Here is a 25,114-nt window from a genome sequence, read left to right as displayed (position 1 = left end):
AAATCAGGAAAAAAAGCCGTTCTACTTCCTTATTTCTCCAAGTGAAATACCTTCTTTTTATCCCCCCACTTCAAGAACCATACAAAACTTGCTTTCAGACTAGTTCAGTGCTTCTCAAAATACGATCCACACACCAGCTGAGGGTCTTGAGTCCATGAGGACATAAGAATTAGTGTCATCACTAAGTCCACCACTGAGTTTACTGGGTATTTTTTAAATAGAATACTGTCACAGAAAAGGAAGCAACATGTTAATCTACATTCAGGTGCAAATTCTCCATAGCGTCAAAATGGAACTTTTTAAAGCACTGAACTAAATGTGAAAAATAATCATAATGATAACATCAAAGTATAATTAACCACAGTATATTTATAAACTGCACTTACAAAATTCACTAAGAAGCATAATCGAAAGAATAAAAAGAAAATGTACATATTTGAAATGTTCTCAGTATACAAACCTAGTTTCAATAAAACTTCTAAGATAACTTCTTTTAATGATCACATTCTGAAAATCATGGGAAAATTCGACTTTATTTCCTAAAATGGCAATCATGACAACTCAAAGCACACCAAACAAGATACACAATCTTCACTCAAACAGTACCTTTTTAGGAAAAAAAAAGTTCCACATACATCTGAATTAGTTACTTTAAATTGACTTCAGAAAATAGTGACCCGTTCTCTCTCCTTTTCTATTACTGTATCTATTTATTAACTGCATAATATACGTTTATGGTATAAAAGTGGGTTGTAAAATACAACTTATTCTTTATAGGTACGTAAAACAAGACTTCAGTAATAAAAAAAAAGGTTTTAACTTATACAGACCTCATTTAGACATCTTTTCTTCGTGAATATATTTCTGATAAAAGTTTCCTGAATTTCTTCCTGCTTCACCAAATACTGCCAAAGTCTCTTCACAGACAGTGCCAGATGGTGTTTGGATCTACAGAGACAGGACATTTAATTATACGCTTTGGAGATTTCTGATTAACTTGACCACATTTCCTTGGTGCTGTAAGAATGTTTACAATAATAAATGAACTAGAATCAGATCACATCATCTAGGCAGCAGTCTGCAAACTTTTTCTTAAAGAACCTGATTGTAAAGATTTTAGGCTTTCAGGCTACATGGTCTTTCAACCACTCAACTCAGCCACTGAAGAAGGAAACCACCCATAGATAATATTAAAATCAAAGGGTGTGGCTGTAATCCAATAAAATTTTGTTTACAATGCAGGAGGAGGGGTGGATTTGGCTCTAAGCTGCAGTTTCCGACCCCCAGGAACAGAAGATCTACCAAAATAGTTAGACTTCCTGGAAGAGATCTGGAGGCAGAGCTACTCCAAGTGTCTGAGGACACATATCAGCCCACGAACTGTTACTGATGCTCACTATGGTTAAGAACTTGTGAAATAATGTGTATCAACTGTATAACTAAGCTTGTAAGTACAGTTTAATTCAGTTAACATTTGGTAGCAAGGCTTTATTGATGAAACAAGCACGCATCGATTTACCTTTTGGTGCAAATGCTTCATCTCCCCACGGACAGTAAAATAGTTTGCTAACTAAATATTTTGAAGGGCACTGTTCCAGAGTGGGCGGAAGTAAACTATGGCCCACAGGTCAAACTCAGCCTGCCTTTCATTTTCAAAAATAAAATTTATTGGATCACAGCCATGACCATTTGTTTACTTATTGTCTATGGTTGCTTTCACTGTACAATGGCAGTTTAAGAGCTGCAACAAGGATTCTAGGGTCTGCAAAGCCTAAAATATTTACTTTCTAGGCCTTTGCAGGAAATGTTTGGTAACCTCTGGCCTACAATATACATCTAACAAAGACACAGATACGAGCCAAGAACTGCAAATTAGACACAGAAGGCCTTAAGTATTTTTTTTAAATTACTAGTTGATAGCATTCTGATTTAGTAACTCTGACGTAAAAACAGTATCCATAGGGGGCACCTGGGTGGCTTAGTTGGTTAAGTGTCTGACTCAGCTCACTCAGGTCATGGCCTCGCAGTTGTGGGGTTAAACACCATGTAGGACTCTGAGCTGACAGCTCGGACCCTGGAACCTGCTTTGGATTCTGTGTCTCCCTCTCTCTGCCCATCCCCCCTCCACTTGTGCTGTTCTCGCTCTCTCAAAAAGAAGTAAATAAACATTAAAAAAAAATTCAAAAACAGGATCTACAGGAAAACCTACCTGAAAGGAGTGTTTGTAGGTTCCAGCAAAGCTTTATGTCGGAGAATGGCAGGGCCTGCAGACACACTCTCTTCAGAGGTATGACTTGAGATATAGTTTTGAGGTGGCCCACCATGGATTTCAAGTCGTCGGAGAAGAACTTGTTCCCAACACTGAAGAGTTTTCAGAACCGCATGACAAAGTGGTGAACTAACTGGAAGTTCTAAAAAGAGAAAATAAAAATGACCCACATTTGTCTTCTGCAGTAAAATGTTACATTCAACTGTAGGAATGAGAGAAGACACGTTTTGGCAGAGGAGATGTGGAAGAGAGGTGGGCACAGAAACCCACAGGATTCAAAAAAAAAGATGTAATGAATCTTTATTTCAACATTATTAGGTGGCCCTTAGCAACAGAAAAAAAAGAAATCTACGTTGAAATTATATCATAGCTTTACAAGTATAACTTGGAATAATATTTATGACTTATGATATAAAGTATTGATTGCTATATCAATTGCTGCCTCTGGCTTTAATTTCACAAGAAAAAATATACCTGCATATTATAAAAATATATTGGAGAGGAAAAAATAATAGCTTTTAACATTTAATTTCTTTATGGTATATATTTCTATACAGTGTATGTGTGTGTTGTGTATGTATGTATATGTACATACATACATACATATACAACACACACAGACACACACACACACATACCCAAATCTATATGGGTATATTTAAAACTTGTTTAGAAAATTAAAATAATACACGAAAGTAAAGAAAAAAAAAACCTTAAATAATATTTACCAGTAAATTCAACACTTTCTAGTTCTGTAAACTTTCATTCACATGACTCCTCATTCCACTGTCAACTTTTATTTTATTAAAATTTTTTAAATGTTTATTTATTTTTGAGAGAGAATCAGACAGTGTGAGCAGGGGAGGAGCCAAGAGAGAGGGGGACACAGAATCTGAAGCAGGCTCGAGACTCTGAACTGTTGGAGCCTGATGCGGGGCTTGAACTCACAAACCGTGAGATCATGACCTGAGCTGAAGTCGGATGCTTAACCAACTGAGCCACCTGGGCAGCCCTACTTTCAACTTTTGGCTATTCCTATTTACCTCTTAAGATCTAAATAACAGGATAATACTGTGAATTCATAATTTTTCAATTTTAGAAATGACGTACTAATTTATTACTATGGAACATAAAAATAAACGGTCTCTCCATCACTGCAATATAGTCACATAATAATTTCTGGTTAAATTGATGTTTTCAGGTTTAACTTGTTATATCTATTTATAAATATAGATCATAGCTGAACCACGTGGTATACTATCATGTACCTTTCTGTACAATCTTTTCTTCCCCTGGAGTTAATAATCACTAAGTTTTTGCACGTGCTTAGTTTTCTAAGTGTCTACTGCTATTAAATCCCTCAACACCTGGCTACAGCTATAAATAAAGTCTCAATACAGTCAATCACATCAGGTTCAGATCCCCAGCTTTCTTAGATGATGTCCTCCTAAGGGCACCTATATAAAATATTTATAGATGGTTGGTTTGGTTAAAAGAAACCTATCTTCTACAATAGTAAGTTACTTAAGTTTTTCTCCACTATTTGAAAAAAAATACAAAATAGCAATTCAAAAGCACTGGGAATATTAGTTCATGTTAAGATATTTATTACCTGCAAGATCGTGACCTGCAAAGGGATAGAAAGTCTTCAAATTGTTGAGTACCAACTGCACCATTGCCAAGCGCATCAATGACCAACTAAAAATAAAACAGGAGATGTGTTAAAAACTTACTTAGGGTTTTGGAAGAGTATACCACTCTTTAATCCAACAATTTCACCACCAAGACTCTAGTCTGCAGATATACTTTCCCAAAACCAAAACAATATATGCATGGAGTTACTCATGTCAGCTTTATCTAAAATAGCAAAAGAGCAGAAACAACCAATTATCCACCAAGAAAATACTGGTTCAAACACTATGGTTTTGAACCACAGAAAAAACAGTTGCCATAAAAAAGGAATGAAGAAGGATCTCAAAGTATCAATATGAAATGAACTCCAGTATGTATTAATAAATAAGCAAATTATAGAACATTATACACAGTATGCTTTTCCATGTAAGAAAGCAGGGAAATAAGATTTTACACACACACACACACACACACACACACACACACACACACACGATTATTTTGCAAAAAGGCAGATAAAACAGAAACTAATAAAAATGGGTGCAGAGGAGGAAATGGGTGGAAGACAGAAATGTGACACTTCCGATTTCACATTTTTATATAGTTTTTGCTTTTTTAATTGAAAAAAGAAATATTAGCTTCTCTTAAAGTGAAACACATTTATTTCTTAGAGTACTGGCTTTTTACTACTTTCAATTGTGGTAAAATACACATACCACAGAGTTTACCATCTTAACTATTTTTTAGTTCAGTGGCATTAAGTATATTCATATTTTTGTGCAACCATCACCACCACCTATTTCTATAACTCTTTTCATCTTGCAAAATTAGAACTATCTCTATTAAGCAACAATTTCCCCATTTCCCCCTTCTCCTAGTCCCTGGCCACCACCATTCATAGAGACCTTTTGTCTCTATGAATCTGACTACTCTATGATACTCTACTAAGTATCTCATATGTGGGATTATACAGTATTTGTCTTTCTGTGACTGGTTTGTTTCATTTAGCATGTTGTCCTCAAGGTTTATCCATGTTATAACATGTGTTAGAATTTCCATCCTTTTTTAGGTTGAATAATATTCCACTGTAGGTATATACTATTATTTCTATTTAGGCATTCATCTGTCAACAGACACTTAGTACTTTTACCCCCTGGCTACTATTAATAATGCTGTCATGAACATGTTTGTACAAATACCTATTCAATACCTTATTTATTTTAATTCTTTAGGGTATATATACTTAGAAATGAAATTGCTGAGTCATGTGGTAATTCTGTTTTTAATTTCTGAAGAACTGCCATAATGTTTTCCACAGTGGTGTTACCATTTCACATTTCTACCAATAGGGCACAAAGGGTCCAATTTCTCCACATTCTTGCCAACACTGCTATTTTCTTTTTGAGAGCAGTCATGCTAAGAGGTATGAAGTGAACTCTCACTGTGGCTTCAAATTGCATTTTCCTAATAATCAGTGATAGTGACCATCTTTTCATGTGCTTATTGGCCATTTATATATCTGCTTTGGAAAAACATCTATTCAAGTCATTTGTGCGCTTTTTAAATTGGGTTGTTTTGTTTTTGTTGTTATTAAATTATACAGTTTGACTTCTGAGCCATGTAAATATTTTGTGTATTCAAAAAACAAAATCAGGTCAACAGGAAATCAACAACAGTATACTAGTAAGTAAAAATCTCATAATTTTTCCTTTCGATAAAGGACTACTTCATTTTCCCTAATATCCTACTTACTGCTTGTGGAAAATTTCTATTTTTCTATCATACCATAACATACAATGTCTTTATAAAATGTATACACCTTTCAGATATATACAAGATATCAACAGAGATAAGATAATATACCATTATCCATGCATGTAAGGATAATGCAGCTTCGGAGCCGAGGGTGAACATTTTGAACATTTATGATTTTTATAATATGGGGAAGACATTTTTAAGACAAAAATCACTGACATGTTAGAGCATTAGTATTACACTGAAAAGATATTGTGTTTTCTAGGCTAAAACAGTGGGATTTGTGTATCTCAGGGAGCAAAGGGCAAGGAATAGTCTGATAGCATTTGTGAGGACTGATTCATACATAATAAATAAACTGTGAAATTATTGTTAAAGAAAAGTATCTAACAATTTCATCTAAAGAAATTTGACCTAGGTGTTTAATTCAATGAGCTATTAATTTTACATGAATTATTTTCAAAAATATTATGTATATAAGCCATGAGAAATTTTTAAAAAGAAACTTAAAATTAAATATTCCATACCTATATGAATTTGAATTAGAATGCTCTTGCAGATGGAAATCAGAAGCTAAAACATCATCATCATCATCATCATCACTCTCCAGACTCTCTTCTGAATCATACTCTGCTCTACTTTGGGAAGGAGGGAGAAAAGGCTATTAAAAAAAAAAAAAAAAAAAAGTTACGGGATTTATCATTCAACTCCCTGATTTAAAACATTCAATGACAGAGTCTAATATTAACAATTTATCTCATTTTCAGGCACTTCATTGTAAGAAAGTAAAGTAACCAGTATTTGGCTGCTTCTTTTCTGACATTCTATGCCTCTGACTTCTCTTGACAGAATTCTTTATTAATTCAGCCATTCAACAAAAAATTCATCAAGTATCAACACATCAAAAAGTATACTTGCTATAAGAATTTTTGAGACATATACACAGTCACTGAACTCAAAGAGCTTACATTTTAGGGGGAAAAATGGCAAAAAATAGAAAAGGAAGTACAAACTGTTTGTAGTTGTGATATATGTATACACACACACACACACACACACACACACACACACACACAAGGATGGCTGGGATGGAGAAGAGCAACAAGAACAGAGATGAGCTCATCATGAAAGCCCTCTTTGAAAAGTGGCGTGTGAGACTGCAAGGACAAGAAGTAAGCCACAGATCAGGAGGGAAGAAAAGCTCATTTTGAGCAGCGGAAAGAGTAGGTAGAGAGGTTTTCTTACGGGAAAGAGTTTGGTGTGGAAAGAAAGTAGTTTGACTGAAGGCCACTAATGCAGGAGGGTAAGTGTTGCGATGAACACTCAAGACAGTGGTAGGTGACAGGTGGGGCAGGGTGTCTGTAGGTCACAGTCAAGAGGGTAATGGAATGTCACTAGTCAGTTTTAAGGAAAGGACAGTTTTGAGATTTACATTCTAAGACTATTACAATGCCCCTCTCTTATGAGACAAAACTCAAAAGGCAAGAGTAGAAACGGAGACAGTAACTAAGGCAAGAGTTGACAGTCTGGATGAAACCGCTACAGAAACGTAAAGACAGATGGGAATCAAGATGGACACACTAGTGCTTCGGCAAGGCTTGCCTTTAAACTGAACGAATTTTTCTCTTCCTCATTCTTGAAGCCTCTCTCTTCCCTTCATGTGTTGTTCTGTAGAATCCTTTGTTCCATGAACTTGGTATCAATGTGGACATCTCCCTGACCTCGGTGCATAGCCAGTAACGAGACTCGGATGGCCGGGCCTGAGGTAGTCAAGAAACATGAACAACCCGCCTGGCATATGTACCAGATTGTTCTCTAAACTGCCCAGATCCTGTATTTTCCTAAAACCACCCTTAACCTTTTATTACATGTGGATCTGCAGCTTTGAAGGCATTAGCCTGCTTCAGCCTCCTTTGCCTGGCAAAGCATTAGAACCAGTGCTCCTCTTTATCCCCAAACTCTGTCTTCACGGTATGTTTCGGCTCTAGAGCACAGAGGTCAGGTTTCGACAACGTAGTAACAGGTGATGAAGATGGAGAGAAATAACATACTGATGGTGTATTTGGGGGAAAGCACTGCCAGATGTGCCAATAAATACAGAGAGCAAGGAACAGAGAGAAAAAAGACTATTTCTGGGTTTCTGGCTTGAGCAACTATTAGGATGAAGATGCCATCTACTAAATTGAGGGAGCTCTGGTTGTGAGAGGGAAGTAGTGGACAAAGTGAGTATCAAAAACCCAAATCTTGAATAAGATTAAGATTATAGATCAAGTAGAAAAGGAAGGACAAAGAAAGGAGACCACAAAAGAATAAATAGTAAGGCTAGGGAAAAAAATAGAAGAGATTGGCATTAAGAAGACAAAAAAGTGTTTCAAAGGAGGAAATGGTCGTATGTGTTGAATTTTGCTAAGAATTTAAATAGGACGATGATAAAGAAGTTTCAGTTACATGTGACAACAAGGATGCCCCCTGAATCTCAATAACAGCAGCTTCAGAGGGGTAGCTGTGTCAGAAGTCGCACAGTGGGGAACTATGAAAGGGACCTAAGGTAATAGGAAAAAAAATGTGTGTACAGTTTTGAAAAGTTGAATGATAAGAGGAAGCAGAGAAATGGGGTAATAGCTGAGAAAAGTCTGGGGATCAAAGCAGGACTTGGAATGGGAGACCGGAGAGCACATTTCTGTCCCGATGGGAAGCAGCCTGTAAAGACAAGAGAACTGAAAACATAGTGAAGAGTAGACAGGAAAGCACGACGGGGATTCAGAACAGAAATGGAGCCTGTGACAAGAAGGACTCTTCTTCCATAATAACAGAAGGAAGGAATAAGATGTAGTTATAGCTTCATGATAGGACAGTGACAGTTTTGTGCGATTCTACCTTTCTAATGACTTGTAAGATGAGGGCATTAGTTAAGGGTGAGGACGGAGGAGGAGATGTGGGAAGTCTGAAGTTACTTTGGTCTAGGGCAGCCTGGTGAAGAAATAGCATGGACGGCAGAACTTCTGAAAAGAGCTGAGTGAGGAGCTTCGTAAGTCCTCTCACCAGAAAGCAACAGGAAAACTGAACAATGTTGTAAAAAGGTCCTTTAAAAGAAACTGGAAATTGATCAATATATACAACACACAGAGAAGCACCTGGCATTTTGGCCAGGGTCTCTGCGACTCCACCCCTGCCACTCTGTGTGACAGGGGTCCACTGGAGCCAGCAGGGTATCTGTGAGGATTGAGAACTCTGCTGCATGGACAGAAGGGCTGACACTTTAATAAAAATCCCACCCCAATGGCACAGTCAAAAATGACAGAGATCTCATTACCAAATAGCTAGGAAAGGCTAACATCTCAATTAGCTTGAGGCTATGATATAAAGTGGGACAAGGGCAGAGCAGCCAGAAATTTAACAAGGTCGAGGAACACAGAGAGCTAAAGAAGGCCGTGCTGATCAAGAATCCTTTATCAACTCAAACTGTGCTTCAGAAATGAAGATGACATATATATATTCCCATAGCAACAATAAACATCTGCTGAATGAATGAATGACTCTGTAAAAGGCAATGAGGAACAAGGAGATACGAATACCTGTCTTTAGCCCACGCGTTGTACAATAAACGAAAAATAAAAGCTAACGCTTAACATGCCTGAGGGACTGGTGTCACCAGAAAATAGTTCAGTGTCAATTAATACAACAAAATATTAAGAACATCTGGAAGTTGAGAATGTTAGGGATCGGGCTGATCATAGGAAAAGGAGAAGATACATTCAGGCCTTTTCTGCATGTGCATGGTAGCACAGGAATGTGAAAACAACCATCCAAGCTGAAGTCACTGTGAGGCAATCTTTAAATTTTTTTCTTTTTTTTGACGTTTCTTCATTTTTTTTTATTGTTTATTTTTGAGAGAGAGAGAGAGAGAGAGAGAGAGAGAGCGAGCGAGCACTAGCGGGGGAGGGGCAGAGAGTGAGGGAGACACAAAATCCAAAGCAGACTCCAGGCTCTGAGCTATCAGCACAGAGTCTGATGAGGGGCTCCAACCCACAACGTTGAGATCATGACCTGAGCCAAAGTCAGATGCCTAACTGACTGAGCCACCCAGGTGCTCCAAGGCGATTTTATTAAACAAAGGAAAAATTACAAATATTCTATGACTATGAAAAATATTTTTCAAAACATTAAGAACACTTATGGTAGGCAATAAATGTATAAGGAAATGAAAAAATAGTAAAAATATTTATTTAGAACACTGTAATTAAAATATTAGAAATATTGAGAATTAAGTGTTTTATGTCTTTATAAAAAATTTATCAAGAGTACTCTGAATAGTCCCTGCATTCTAACTCTGTAATTTAGGATACAAAGCAAACATCTTTTCTAATCATTGGCAAATCGTCATCATATTTGTTTCCAAGTTTGTATCAGCTTCCAACATTTTCTTCTTCGCACCTTCAATGTTGTGAAATATTACCCGGAGTTACTCTAACATGAAGATTGGTTTTTTTGTTTGTTTTGTTTTTGCCAATTTCACTATCTCTAGAATATGTTCATCTTTTTGTCACACTTTCCTCATTCGTGTTGACAAGTCAGCCTTCCCTAAGTCTTCTGGTTGCACTAGAGTCTCTCGAATGACAGTAATGTCAGAGATCCCACAATTAGCTATTTTTTCCACAACTTCATTTATATTTGATTTGAATTTCACTTATAGTGCTACCACCTTTCACTGTTGTGTTGCACTTCCATCTTTGTGAGCCAGTTCCCTCTTGTGATTATGCAACTTTAGAAAATGTCACTTGAGTTCATCATGGGAGCCAAGACAGCAACACACTTTTCTGTCTGCATATGAACTGACAGGTACTAATCACCAATAGACTTTGAAAGAACTGTTGTGACTGGTCACTGAACATGAGGTACATCTGTTATTTCCATACTGAACTGTGGACTGAGGAGCCAGCAGGGAGGTTTGTACTTTATGCAGTTATTCACAGTTAATATATTGTGGAAACTTTAAGCCATGTTGTTGAGGGACTCATGTTACTTACTGAAGGACCAAGTAACTATAATGTGTATATGAGAACAGTGCAGGACTGTCTGTAGGACAGAAAAGGAACGACAGCAGGAATGGCCCTGTGGCTTCTTAGCAATCTTGATTTCTTAATTACAATCAAGTACATTAGCATTAAGGTGCTGACCAATTTATCTTTCCATCTAGAACTATTTTGTCTAAAATAAAGAAATCATAACTTATCAAAGAACTGCCTTAACTGATTGGAAATGGCCAAATGTTTTTGAGGGTTTTTTTGTTTTTTTTTGTGTTTTTTTTTTGGTTATGCAGACTGATAAAATGAAAATTTTCTAAATCAGAGTGGGAAAATACTTGGAAGCAGCAGCAATTACAATTATTTTAAACATTTTCATTTCCATTTCACTGCATAAGTATTGTTCTGGGTGGCACTTTTATTACCTTGGCTATGAAATAGTCCCAGATACTGAGCTCCGGCGGGATGAACTTCTCTTTGACTGTCAGTAAGTCCTGGCTGACTGGTGATGAGGAAGAGGTTGGTGGGGTAGATTCTCTGCAAGACATTTTTGATGGCCTAAAACGTTTGTTCTGTTTCTCTCCTTCTTCCACAAGTGAAGAAACTAATAAAAAGAAAAATAAAGTATTATTCAAGTAAGCACTATTTCCAGTGTACTAACTTCATCTATCTTTATATAAGATTTAAGGTTACACATAAGCACACACACAAAAGTGAATTATTATAATAGTAAGGTAATAAAATAGAAGTGAGACAAAAATTACCATCAACAGCAATCTTTGCTTTTATCTCAACTTATCTCTCGTTCTCTGAATGTTAACTTTTCTATTGCATATGTGGGTAATAGGATATAATATCCACTTATAAATGAGTCCACAATGGAACTAAGATCATGAAAGAAAATTATCTATATCCCTCTACTTTGTGTTTAAGAATACCATGGAAGACCAAGAATATCATGGGATGTCAATGTTAATTGAAAACAAAAATTCACTTAGGAGGTTCTTTAGTAATCCCTTGGCCTTTTATCTCCATACAAAACTACATGTTTTCACTGAAAATATTAGAAAAATTCAAATATGTAAGAACTTAATTAAGTTGACTCAGACTTCTGGAAATGGGTTACATATGGAATTTTCTGGTCAGTGCAATAACAAATACGAGGGAGAAAATGCAATCTTTGTTGTTTTAACTTCTAAACATTTAACAGTATTCTTTTAGTATTTTGCTTTAGAGTATTAAGGGCCTTAGTAAAGAAAAACAAGTTACACAAATCTTTGACAAATACTAAGTCAGTCACGAGATGCAAATCACCAGTAGAGAACCAAGGATCTCCCAGAGAGAAGCACAGGTCTAATCAACAGGCAAACAACTCCACAATCAGGCACACCCCAATATTCTCCTTCAGTGGTTTCAGTGAGAATTTACTTACCTCCCAAAGGAATGCAAATATTTGTTCTGTAATACAATTTTGTTTTATTGTTGGAAGCTACTCAGCTTGCATAAACAGCATGCTCATGCATCACATCAAGCTACAGCCAAGCTGAGTTTAACAGACTAATTTCATTATTTCAGAGAAAAGGAAACTAAAATGAATAAAATTCCAAAAGATTGCTAAAAAGTGCTATGATTATTACATAACCTTTAAAACAAACCATCAGATTAAAATGTGTCATTCTTGTTTTTATAAGCAATTGATATTCAATGATCATTCTTCTAATATATCTGTTGCATACATTTATATATATTCTAAAGCTTCAACAGTGGTTCTACCAAATTCTGATCAAGTAAAAAATTTAGAATATAAAAGTATTCTTTACCTTCCAAAAAATTAATGCTGTGGTTTAAAATAAATTTATCATTTGACTTTTACATTAGTATTTGGCTTTTAATTTTGTTTTTAGATCAGAAGGCATATAAACATAAGCGTAAAGGATCTCTAGAAAAATAAAACTTACAAACAATGCTAAATGAACAATTTTTGCCAAGATGGCCACGGGATTTAAAAAATCAGAGTTTTTAAAGCAAAACCTAAGAAGATTTTTAGAAAGAAAAAACTTTGGAAGTACTGCCTAGGGAGCCCAGATACTGACATGAAAATGATAAAGTCACCACACACTGGGGGTAAATGTTTAAAGTTACAGACTCAATGCCAGAAGTATAAAACTACTTCTTAAAATATTTTTGATGAACAAGGACAGAAAAAAAAATGGCAAACAAATTCACAGTACTGAATGTTATGTTATTTCAAATGCTATAAATACAAAAGGACCTGAGCAGTGCCTCCCAGCAAACAAGAAATAACACGTAGCTGGTTCTTAGTGTAGATGCTCCTTCCTTTCCCTTCAATTACAGCAAGACCTAAGGCAACTTTATGCTTAATCACACGGGGTTAGAGTAGTCGTGAAGTACCAAGAGAGACTACCTATAGTGGCTGAGTGCTCGGCTGCTTACTTTTGAAAATGCCAATAAATATCAAGGATCTCTGCCACTCCTTGGATAAAAACTGGCTCTACTATTCTATTACTGAGAGAGTAAATGGATACTTTACCAGTAACAGAAGAAAAAAACAACAAAAAACAGTATTAGAGAGAATTGAAAATGAAGTTGGATATGGAGTTTATGAATTATAAGAAATACAAAGAGACTAGAAAGTGGGTAAGGAAAAACTACCGTTCATGCACTAACATAAATTTTTAAAATATATTTCTTAGCTGTTTTGGATTCACAGACAGTACGTTTTAAAAGTATAACAATGGTGATTCAAAGGAGCACATGAACCCCAATGTTCAGAACAGCACTATTCACAATAGCCAAAGTATGGAAAGAGCCTAAATGTTCATCAACTGATGAATGGATAACGATAATATGGTGTGTACATGTGTGTGCGCGTGCGCGCGCAACACACACACACACACCCACCCACCACGGAATATTACTCTGCCGTCAAAAAGAATGAAATCTTGCTATTTGCAGTATCATGGATGGAGCTAGAGTGTGTTATGCTAAGCAAATGCTTAGTTCAGTCAGAAAAAGATAAATACCATATGATTTCACTCATAAGAGGAATGTAGGAAACAAAAAGATGAACATAGAGGAAAGGAAGGAAAAATAATATAAGATAAAAACAGGGAGGCAAACCCTAAGAGCCTAATAACTATAGGGAACAGCTAAGTGTTGCTGGAGGGGAGGTGGGCGGGGGGGATGGGATAAATGGGTGATGGGCAATGAAAAGGGCACTTGTTGTGATGGGTACTGGGTATTATATTCAAGCGATGAATCACTAAATTCTACCCCTGAAGCTAATATTACACTATATGTTAACTAATTTGAATTTAAATAAAATCTTGAAAGAAAAAAATGCTTTTAAAGTCAAGATAGCAGATTGAGCATGCAAATATATTTTCCTTCCCTCTTAAGAATCCCTATCTTCACTCCGCAGGGGTTTTCTTGGAATATGGAAATGACTCCCAAAAGAATTCACAACAGAACTGGAGAAATGGCTAAAGAAGTTACAGTTGAAGAATGGACCTAGGAGGTACAGAGAAGTAAGAAAGACAACGTTGCTTTTTTTCACAAATTCTTCTGGACTACTAGATTTGCTACCATGCATGTATATTGCTTTGATTAAAATCAAAACAGAAGGCAGCTAATAAGATTAACTTTTTTTGTTTATCAGACACAAAATTAATATTCTAAACCTAGACTTAAATGTTATTTCTTTTAAAACCTGACCTCAAAGTAACCAGCAGGTACGATCTCATTCCTTTCTCCTCAATCTAAGGCAACCTTATCCATGAGACTATTCATGAGTTTGCCAGAGAGTGCAACGAAGCTTCAGGAGGCTTGAAGGTCCTGGACCTTCAAATTTAGCTCCAAAGTTTAAGGGGTGGGAGGATGAAGGTAAGTAACTTAAATAATGACTTAAAACATTTCAGTGGAAAGAAACAAAGATATGTAGAAGATAAAAGTCATGTACGTTCAAGATAAAATAGATTTCAAATCTATTTGTTACTTTTGGCAAGATAATTCAGTGGAAGAGATCTCCTAAGAGATATGTATTCACTCTCCTTTAGCATCCACTTTAGGCAAAAAGTTTGAGAAGTACAAACATATGCCAACACAAATCAAATATTCTGAAAATTATATGTAAAACTTGATTTTACAGGTAAACTTCAAAGATTCTTAAAAGAAAAAGACCAAAACAGGAGATTAAAAGAGTAGTAAATTTAAGGTACTTCTTAATCCTCAAAGAAAAAAAATTAATGCTAAAAAAATATCTGACAGGTGGTATTTTCCATATTTTAGAAAGACTGACTCTCAAGGTCTTCCTCAGATCATTACCTTGCACCTGCTTCATAAGCATCTATAAAAAGAAAACAATGAATGGGGCACCTGGGTGGCTCAGTTGGTTATGCATCCTACTTTGGCTCAGGTCATGATCTCATGGTTCGTGAGTTCGAGCCCTGTGTTGGGGTCTGTGCTGGCAGCTCAGAGCCTGGAGCCTGCTTCGGATTCTGTGTATACCTCTCTTTCCGCCCCTCCCCTGCTCACACTCTGTCTCTGTCTCTCTCTTAAAAATAAATAAACATTAAAAAAAAAAAAAAAGAAACAACTACCTTAGTAGAAAGTAGTGATCTATCTCCAAATCACAGGGCGAGTAGTCACCAAGGTGGTTGGTGTTCAAAGTGATTCAATGGAATATGGAAATAAAATCTAAGTAAGTAGTAAGTAAATCCACTACTTACATTGAGTTTTTTAAATGAGTAGAGGTGGGAAAAAAGGAAGAGAAGAGAAACAGGGTAAGAAGAGAAGCAAAAGAAGAAAGGAGTAGAGGGAGAGTGGAGAAGAGTGAGAAGGAGGGGCTGAGGGAAAGCAGAAGCATTAGGGGAAAGAAAAAAAAAGGAGGGGTGAAAAGGGGAGCAGACACGGGAGCTAAGTGGTAAGGGGAAGAAGAAAACAAAATTTGTTTAATATCTGGATCAAAAAGAGTACATGTATTTTATTTAAAATTTTTTTTTTTTACATTTATTTTTTTTTGAGAAACAGAGTGAGACAAAGCGTGAATGGGGGAGGGGCAGAGAGAGTAGGAGACACAGAATCTGAAGCAGGCTCCAGGCTCTGAGCAAGTGGTCAGCACAGAGCCTGATGCAAGGCTCGAACCCATTAACTGTGAGATCATGACCTGAGCCGAAGTCGGACACTCAACCGACTGAGCCACCCAGGCGCCCCAAAAGAGTACATGTATTTTAAATAAGTAAGTACACACATTGTTGTTAAGCATAACCAAGCAGGACTTAGTTAAGCATGTTTTGTCACTAGGGTTATATAATAAAAAATCTAGAGGTAACTGTCCCATGGTACTACTTTTAAACAGTCAATTAAAAGGATTTGGCATATTCACCTATATTTTAAATAGCTGTTTTCTATTTTAAAATGCCCAAGTCTTACCTTTTCTGGTCAAGAAATGCTGCTATTTTGTACATTTTGCTAAAGGAAGGATAGCAATGACATGTATAATCAATCACTAAATACTGAATACAAAACTTTTATTTTGATACAAGTTGGAGGGGGAAAAAGTAAAACATCTGGATTTTCTGATCTGTATTTAACATAAATAATCAAAAGGCAAAAACACACTTTAAAATGTCTAAAACATCATTAGCAGTCTCATAGTTAAAAAAAAAAACAGGCTTACAAATAAAATACTCATTTTTTATTTCATGCCTCAATTTGGAGACATAAAAAATCATTACTAAAATTTTATCAAGGTAAAAATTCACAGTTCTCACAACTGCAAATATTACTACAAAATACAATAAAAATTCTTCAAATAAAATAGTTTTGCTTTATAATATGCAATAAAAAGCAAAAGTATGGATTTCTAACTGTTAGCATAAAAAAATCATTTTTTGAAATTTGCTATTGCTTACCTGATTGTCTACTTTAAAAATTAACCATAACAAAAAAATTCCAAACTCCATGAACATACATCTACACTAGTTTTAATTACAAAAAAATGAATCTTTAACATATGATGTGGAATTTGCAAAATTAAATTTGATTAAAAAATAAATTACTGATTTATTACATAACATTTTTGTTAAGAATTCTGACCTGCCAAGCTAAACTCTAATAGAAATCATCTACCATGTTCTCACATTACAAAACTTAGTCATAGTTTTAAACTCTGTCGCTAAAAGAATTAGTACATTAAGTATATAAAAGACTTGTACAGAGAAATAGAATTTAGTTCATGACACCATTAGTGCAAAGAAAATTAAAGTTAGAATTTAGACCAGAAGAAGGAAAACAAATGGTGACTTTTAAATACCTCTTCTAGTAGTAAGCTACATCAATGATTGGTTTAGAAGAGTTTCTAGGTTCCCAAAGACAGAGGAGCATCACATAATCTGGATAAGGCTATATCCAGCCCTACTACTAAGTGAACTACATATTTTAAGTATTCTGTGTTATTTGGCTACCAAGTCCTAATCCAAGGGATTAAATATACAGATGCAGATAATTTTGGTCACCTTACCTACTTATTTACTTACTTACTTCAGTGACTGGTGAAATACAGTTTATGATGGTACCTCTAAGATAATTTAAGTAATGGTATTTGTATACACGAAAAACTAAACCTGGTTAAACAATGAACTTATTAGACTTTGAGTAAGGTTCTTTACACATCTGTGCTCAGAAGAACTGGTTGGAATTGAGACATAGTGACTGGTAAGAATATTTTTAATTTTTTACAGGTATTTGGACATTCCATAGCTAGAATTTATTCCTTTTTAACATTTCACATTAATAAGATCAAAGTTTTAAGTAATTTTCTCTTAGAACACATTAAATTAGTTCTGAATTAGTGAACCATTTTTGCTTAATGCTTATCTCAGTAGAGCTCTATCTTATACCCCCCTCTTAGACTTTGAAGGTTTTTCTTTAACTGAATTCAGATATCTGAAGTATATATATTCCCAGGCAAGTTTCATGAGAAGTTAAGTCTTTTTCTTTTTTTTTTGTCCATATAAAAAATAAAGCATGAGAAATTAGTCTTTAAAAATTAGAAAACAGGTTATAAAAATTAAAATATTTGTTAAAATTTGAAAACTAAGATTAACACACACAGGCTAATAAATTACAAAAAGAAAACTTAACAGAAAGGTAGAAAGCATTATGAAGATTCTTTTCAGGTCAAGATGCAATATATAGAGTTTTACTATTAGAAAGTTTAGAAACAGGAATACAGTTGTTTAAAATATTTACTTTTCCTGGTATTATGAACACTTAGAAATCCAATCCCCTAATGGCCAGAATCATAGTATGCAAAACATAAAGCAGCCAATTTGAAATGTTTTCCAGTCATTTCAAGCCATAGTCTGATTTACCATGATTAGCACTGACATTTATTTCTACACATTTAAAATTATGTTAAGAGTGTAAGGAATAGATAACATCAAAACAATTTAAGAGCAGATTGTGGTTTCTAAAAGGCTAATCATTGTTTTAAATCAAAAATATGGCTTGATTAAATAAAGGAAATTTCTTAATTTTCTACTGTTAAGTGCAAAACAAAATAAAATGGGCCCAAGGTACCCCAACCCCTTCAAAAAAACACAAAGCAAGCTGAACTGTAAAAGCCTATTTCTAAAGCTAGTATCTTGCCTGCAAGACTGGGAGGGCTATGAGAACTGATGGCTGAAAGAGCTTTGGTAAAGCCCACACATTCCATGGAGAATACCACTACCTGGTGGGGGCTAGGCATAGCAAAGTGCCTTCCTGCCAAAGAAAGAAGAGAGAATCTGTATTTGGGATAGAACAAAGACCACAGTTACAGTATATTTCAAAACAAATGATAATTTCAGTAGTAAAAGATTTAAGAAAATTACATTAGACAGTTCTAATCACTGGTGCATGAGTATCGTAAAGTTTGTAAACTGCACCAGAAACTTCATACTGCGTTTTCACCATAAAACTATTTGTTCATGCTTTAAGAAAATGGTCTGTAATAAGAATTTTGTGTGAATAAGTTAAAACGTCATTACGCTTGACAAAGTTATCATTCAGATGAATAAATAAAGTTCCAGTCTTAAAAATAAATAAATAAATAAATGAAACTGATGAAAAACTAACCAGGTAAAGGTTTTGAGTGTGTCTGTTCTTTGCTGGGAACATGCGCACCTCCACCAAACACAGCAGACCACATTTTTTCATTTAGAGGATGGGCCACAATCCGAAATAGTTCATTACTAGAATGTGTCGCCAGGCCATGGATGAAGAGACTAAGATACACTGCTGTGAGAATCTCACAGAGTAAAACTGTAAGCCCTGACTGGGCTTCCTCGCCAGAAGAATTCAAAAGTCGAATCAGGGAAGTTATGCCTAGGACAAACAACAAACATAGCTACTAATGACAATAAATTAAAAAAAAAAATCAACTATAAAAAACTTTATTACATCAGAATTAAAAGTTTTTCTTCTGTAGATTCACAGACTAGTAGAGGTTATTACAGTTAATGCACAAACACTGAGATATCTGTTCAACTTAGAGAAATGATGAAGATCTATAAATCTGAAAGACAAAATTTAATTGCCATGACAAATGATCTCCTATTATAACAAAAGTATAAAAAGTGATAACAAAACATTTGAGTTATCTTAGTAAAATGACTAAGGAAATACCAATGTTAAGTAACTACATAACTTATAACAAATGGGAAATACTCAAGTGGTATCAATTCTAACAATGTTAACTGTTATGTTAACAGTTATTAACATACAGCAAAACTATGCCAAATGTACTTTTTCCTCATCTAATTCAATAAGGCTGAGAAAAAACTCATATATGTATATTTATATATATATTTTATTTACATATAAAAATATATATATACAAATTATTTGTACCTGGCCATTGTGCTGGTGCTGTATTAGGAGTTACTGCTTCGTCTAAGCTTCCTGTTTTCAAAGAATGTCGATGGGGAAGCAATACTGTCTGATACATCATTCCAGTAAACTGATTTGTTTGAAATGAACTACGGGGAGAAAACATTTAAATAAGAATAATTTACAATAACAATATAATAAAACAGTAAACATAACATACAATGATCTAAAATGAATTTCATATGGATTATTTCCATATTTTAGATCTAACTTCTAGGGTATCTTAAATATAAATTTATTAGTTATACTGTTATTACTGATCTAAGTACTGTTATCTATAGTCTAGTGTTATGTTAAAACCAAGTATCCTTTGAGTGTAAACGTGCAAATTTTCTAAATTAAAACACATGTGATGTTTCAAGTATTTAGTGAAAGACACAGAATACATACAAATGAGAAAACTAAATTCCTATTGACCACAAACTACCAACTATTCAATCAAATTTCAAAACAAGATTATCTAGTTGAAAAGAAAGTCAGTGTAGGTTCAGTGTGATATTTAATGGCTGGTCAGCCCTACATCAGGATAGGTTACATCAGGTATATGCACCAGGTACCAGGGATATAATTAAAAATGTGGTTTCTGTCTCCATGAAATTTACAGTCTGGTGGAGGTATCAGACACAAATCATTTTATTATATTGCTTTTAAAGACAAAATCTATGCATACAGGGCTATAAATGCAAAACAGAGTAACATGGCACACAATTTGGGAAGTCAAGATAAGTTTCTCCAAGTAAATGGCACTTTAAGCTTAAAACTAAGTAAACAGAGGGGCGCCTGGGTGGCTCAGTTGGTTAAGCATCTGACTTTGGCTCAGGTCATAATCTCAAGGTTTTTGAGTTTGAGCCCCACATTGGGCTCTGTGCTGCCAGCTCAGAGCCTGGAGCCTGCTTCAGATTCTGTCTCCCTCTCTCTCTGCCCCTCCCCCACTCATGCTCTGTCTCTCCCTCTCTCAAAAATCAACATTAAAAAAAAAATTAAACATATACTGATGAAACTAAAGCCACACTCAATGACAAGAAAATGAACTCTTGGAGGACGAAGGCCAAAGATATCAAGTTGAAGCTATCTTGAGAATACATAAGCAGAGTAGTAAGTTTAGACTCTCATGAGAGAACTCAAGCACATAAAACAATCAAAAATCAACACAAAGGAAGAGTAACATCATGTAAGAAACAACAAACTCTGTGAATGACCTGCACCTAAGGAAGCAGATATACCAGAACAGTACAGAATGTGCTTTATACTCAGAGAGGTTAAAACAATTAAGAAATAAAGACTGTAAGTTATAAAAATAAAAGTGTCTATTAAAATCAACAAGGAGATCTTAAAAATGAAAAACAGAATTTCTAAAACACAAACTCAGATAGGCTAAATAAAAGGACATTGCTGAAGAATGAGTTAGTGTCTGGAAAACGAAGCTAGGATTTCTCCTGAAATGAAGGAAAAATGAATAAAATGAAAGCTAAAACAAAAATAAAAGAAACCTCTATGTTCCAATACCTGTCTAATAAGGAACAAAGAAAAGACAAAATATTTAAAGAAATGAAACAAAACAAAGGATCATAGGAGAAAAAGAAGATGCAAACCAAGAAACAAACTCGTAACCACAGGGAAGGAAGTGATGCTTACTAGAGTGGGGGAAGGGATGGTAATAGGTAATAGGTAATGGGGATTAAGGAGTGCACTTGGCAGGATGAATACCAGATGATGTACAGAAGTGCTGAATCACTATATTGTACACCTGAAACCAATATTACACTGTTTGTTAACTAACTGGAATTTAAATAAAAATCAAAAAAAAAAAAAAAAAGAAAGAGAATTTCAACGTTTTTTATTTATTTTTTTGGGACAGAGAGAAACAGAGCATGAACGGGGGAGGGGCAGAGAGAGAAGGAGACACAGCATCGGAAACAGGCTCCAGGCTCCGAGCCATCAGCCCAGAGCCCAACGCGGGGCTCGAACTCACGGACCGCGAGATCGTGACCTGGCTGAAGTTGGACGCTTAACCGACTGCGCCACCCAGGCGCCCCAAGAAAGAGAATTTCAAAGCACTAAGGAAAGATACCTAAGTGTCAAACAGTGTGTTTTAAAAGTCTAGCTAAATTAGAGTGAAACTTAGGCTATAAAGAGAAAAATCATAAACACCACATTTTTTTCATTTTATTTTTATTTTTCATTTTTATTTAATTTCTTTTTAAATTTACATCCAAGTTAGTTAGCATATGGTGCAACAATGATTTCAGGAGTAGATTCCTTAATGCCCCTTACCCACTTAGCCCATCCCCCCCCTTCCACAACCCCTCCAATAACCCTCTGTTTGTTCTCCATATTTAAGCATCTTATGTTTTGTCCCCTCCCTGTTTTTATATTATTTTTGCTTCCTTTCCCTTATGTTCATGTGTTTTGTATCTTAAAGTCCTCATATGAGTGAAGTCTTATTTGTCTTTCTCTAATATCGTTTGACATAATACCCTCTAGTGCCATTCACATAGTTGCAAATGGCAAGATTTCATTCTTTTTGATCACTGCGTAACACTCTATTGTATATATATATATACCACATCTTCTTTATCCATTCATCCATCGATGGATATGTGGGCTCTTTCCCTACTTTGGCTATTGTGGATAGTGCTGCTATAACCATTGCGGTGCATGTGTCCCTTCGAAACAGCATACCTGCTACTAAATACCTAGTAGTGCAATTGCTGGGTCGTAGGGTAGTTCTAGTTTTAATTTTCTGAGAAACTTCCATACTGTTTTCCAGACTGGCTGCACCAGTTTAAATTCCCACCAGCAGTGCAGAAGAGATTCTCTCTCTCGGCATCCTTGTCAACATCTGTTGTTGCCTGAGTTGTTAATGTTAGCCATCCTGACAGGTGTCAGGTGGTATCTCATTGTCGTTTTGATCTGTATTTCCCTGATGATGAGTGATGTGGAGCATTTTTTCATGTGTCAGTTGGCCACCTGGAAGTCTTCTTTGTACAAGTGTCTATTCATGTCTTTTGCCCATTTCTTCACTGGGTTATTTGTTTTTTGGGTTTTGAGTTTGCCAAGTTCTTTACAGATTTTGGATACTAACCCTTTATCTGATATGTTGTTTGCAAATATCCTCTCCTATTCCATCATTGCCTTTTAGTTTTTCTGATTGTTGCCTTCACTGTACAGAAGTTTTTTATTTGGATGAGGTCCCAAGAGTTCATTTTTGCTTTTGTTTCCCTTGCCACCGGAGACGTGTTGAGTAAGAAGTTGCTGCGGCCAAGGTCAAAGAGGTTTTTGCCTGCTTTCTCCTCGAGGATTTTGATGGCTTCCTGTCTAACATTTAGGTCTTTCACCCATTTTGAGTTTGCTTTTGTGTATGGTGTAAGAAAGTGGTCCAGGTTCATTCTTCTGCATGTCGTTGTCCAGTTTTCCCAGCACCGCTTGCTAAAGAGACTGTCTTTATTCCATTGGATATTCTTTCCTGCTTTGTCAAAGATTAGTTGGCCATACATTTGTGGGTCCACTTCTGGGTTCTCTATTGTGTTCCATTGATCTGAGTGTCTGTTTTTGTGCCAACATCACTCTTTTTTGAAGTTTATTTGAGAGAGAGTGTGTGAGTGGGGGAGGGGCAGAGAGACAGAGAGAGAGAATCCCAAACAGGTTCCATGGTGTCAGCACAGAGCCTGACACGGGGCTCGATCCCATGAATCATGAGACCTGAGCCGAAATCAAGAGTTGGTTGCTTAACCAACTAAGCCACCCAGGTGCCCCAACATCATTCTTCTGTGAAATTTTTCTCAATTCCAAGTCACTTACTCCCTCCTTTGGGCTCCCTGAGCCTTTTACTATCTTACATCATATATACTATAATTGTATGATATCATACATTACACGTAACAGTATGTAGTTATATATAATTGCATATAATAACAATGTAACTATACCATTATACTCATGCCTCAAGTACAATGTCATGCTATATATATCACTTATCAGCTCACATGTATGTTTTTAACTAGAATGATCTTAAGAAAGGAGAACTTATCTCAGTGCATACTATGACTCCTAAGTTAGTTAAATGAGTTATACTGACAAGGGTCTACTTGGCATTCATTTACCAGAAAGGCATACACCAAAATTTCAAAGCTGGGGAAAAAAGTACTCTTCAGTTCAAATGCTTTCTGTGCTATTTAAAACACTGTCATAAACAGTTTTTCTAAATCTAGAGCATATAAATTCTGAAATGTCATCAGTTACTATAAGCATTCCTCAATTTCACAAAGATATTTACCTGTAGTTATGACTACCACAAAGGCACTGATAAATACAAGCAGAAAGTGAGGCTGCTAAAGTATGCATTACATATACCTGGAAAAAAACCACAAAATTACTTTAAGTATAACTTTTAAAAAATCAAACTTGTTTCAAGACCAACTATAATAAGCATTATAAAAAAGTGGAAAAAACTATTCTGTCCTTATGAACTACTTCCTTTTTTTCCTTAACATTCATTTATGCCTATACAGGTCTCACTACAGACAAATTAAAAACACTAAGGCTGTGGGCAGATAACATAAAACACACACAGGCTACCTAATTTCTATTTTAAGAGCAAATGGGAAAAGACATTAGCTATTCAGTAGTGCATCAGCCATGTATTAAAAGAAAACCCTTTGGGGCATCAGGGTGGCTCAGTTGGTTAATCATCCAACTTTGGCTCAGGTCATGATCTCTCAGTTCAAGAGTTCAAAGCCCCATGTCGTGCTGTGTGCTGGCAGCTCAGAGCCTGGAGCCTGCTTCAGATTCTGTGTCTCCCTCTCTCTCTGCCCCTCCCCTACTCATGCTCTGTCTCTCTGAAAAATAAACAAACATAAAAAAAATAAAATAAATAAAAAAAGAAAAAGAAAGCCCTTCAAGACTCAACCTTCTTCAAACAAAATATGTAGAAGCTCAGTCTGGTAAATAACAGTTTACCTATGGATAGGTCACTGAAGAATATGCTACCACATATTCTAGCTACTAGAGAAAGCAAGGAACCTAAAGAGAGGGAAATTATTTAGGGAAAGAAGAAGGTATCAAAGACAGTAACTGAAGGGCAAACATTTGTACTGAGGAAGAGAAGGCTCTAAACATGGCATGACAAGCAGTAAAAGAAGTAGATCTGACAAGCATAATCCAGGTCAGAAAGCAAACTAGATTAGACTATTAAAAGACTAAGTTCTTCAAATGGAGGGTTGCTGGAATGGAGGAGAGTGGGGATGCACTAGATGCGTGATGGACATTAAGGAGGGCATTTGTGATGAGCAGTGGGTATTGTATGTAAGTGATCAGTCACTAAATTCGACTCATGAAACCATTATTACACTATACATCAACTAACTTGGATTTAAATTTAAAAAAAGAGACCAGGTTCTTGATCTAATTATGAAGTAGGACAGTCTTGGATACAGATAAAAATGGAGAGTCACAGATTAAAACCAAAAATCAAGGATATCAT

At 35.6% G+C, this 25,114-nt stretch overlaps 1 protein-coding gene across 8 annotated transcripts in view; it reads right to left on the bottom strand.

The window, feature by feature from the left end:
* Positions 1-25,114, bottom strand: part of DMXL1 (Dmx like 1) — a 136,778-nt gene that overhangs the window by 36,527 nt on the left and 75,137 nt on the right. For 5 of the 8 annotated variants that reach the window (XM_043585931.1, XM_043585946.1, XM_043585936.1 and 2 more), the window contains 9 exons: positions 23,909-23,985; positions 19,594-19,721; positions 18,820-19,068; positions 18,352-18,465; positions 11,106-11,284; positions 6,184-6,317; positions 3,882-3,967; positions 2,210-2,411; positions 831-948 (listed from right to left, as the gene is read on the bottom strand). In XM_043585931.1, the coding sequence (XP_043441866.1) occupies positions 831-948; positions 2,210-2,411; positions 3,882-3,967; positions 6,184-6,317; positions 11,106-11,284; positions 18,352-18,465; positions 18,820-19,068; positions 19,594-19,721; positions 23,909-23,985 (1,287 nt within the window). The remainder of the gene's footprint in view (positions 1-830; positions 949-2,209; positions 2,412-3,881; positions 3,968-6,183; positions 6,318-11,105; positions 11,285-18,351; positions 18,466-18,819; positions 19,069-19,593; positions 19,722-23,908; positions 23,986-25,114) is intronic. The other 3 variants (XM_043585981.1, XM_043585965.1, XM_043585973.1) reach the window with 1 other exon arrangement.

This window comes from Prionailurus bengalensis, chromosome A1, assembly GCF_016509475.1.
Source record: "Prionailurus bengalensis isolate Pbe53 chromosome A1, Fcat_Pben_1.1_paternal_pri, whole genome shotgun sequence".
Lineage (NCBI taxonomy): Eukaryota > Metazoa > Chordata > Mammalia > Carnivora > Felidae > Prionailurus > Prionailurus bengalensis.
This window is presented reverse-complemented; position numbering and strand designations above follow the sequence as displayed.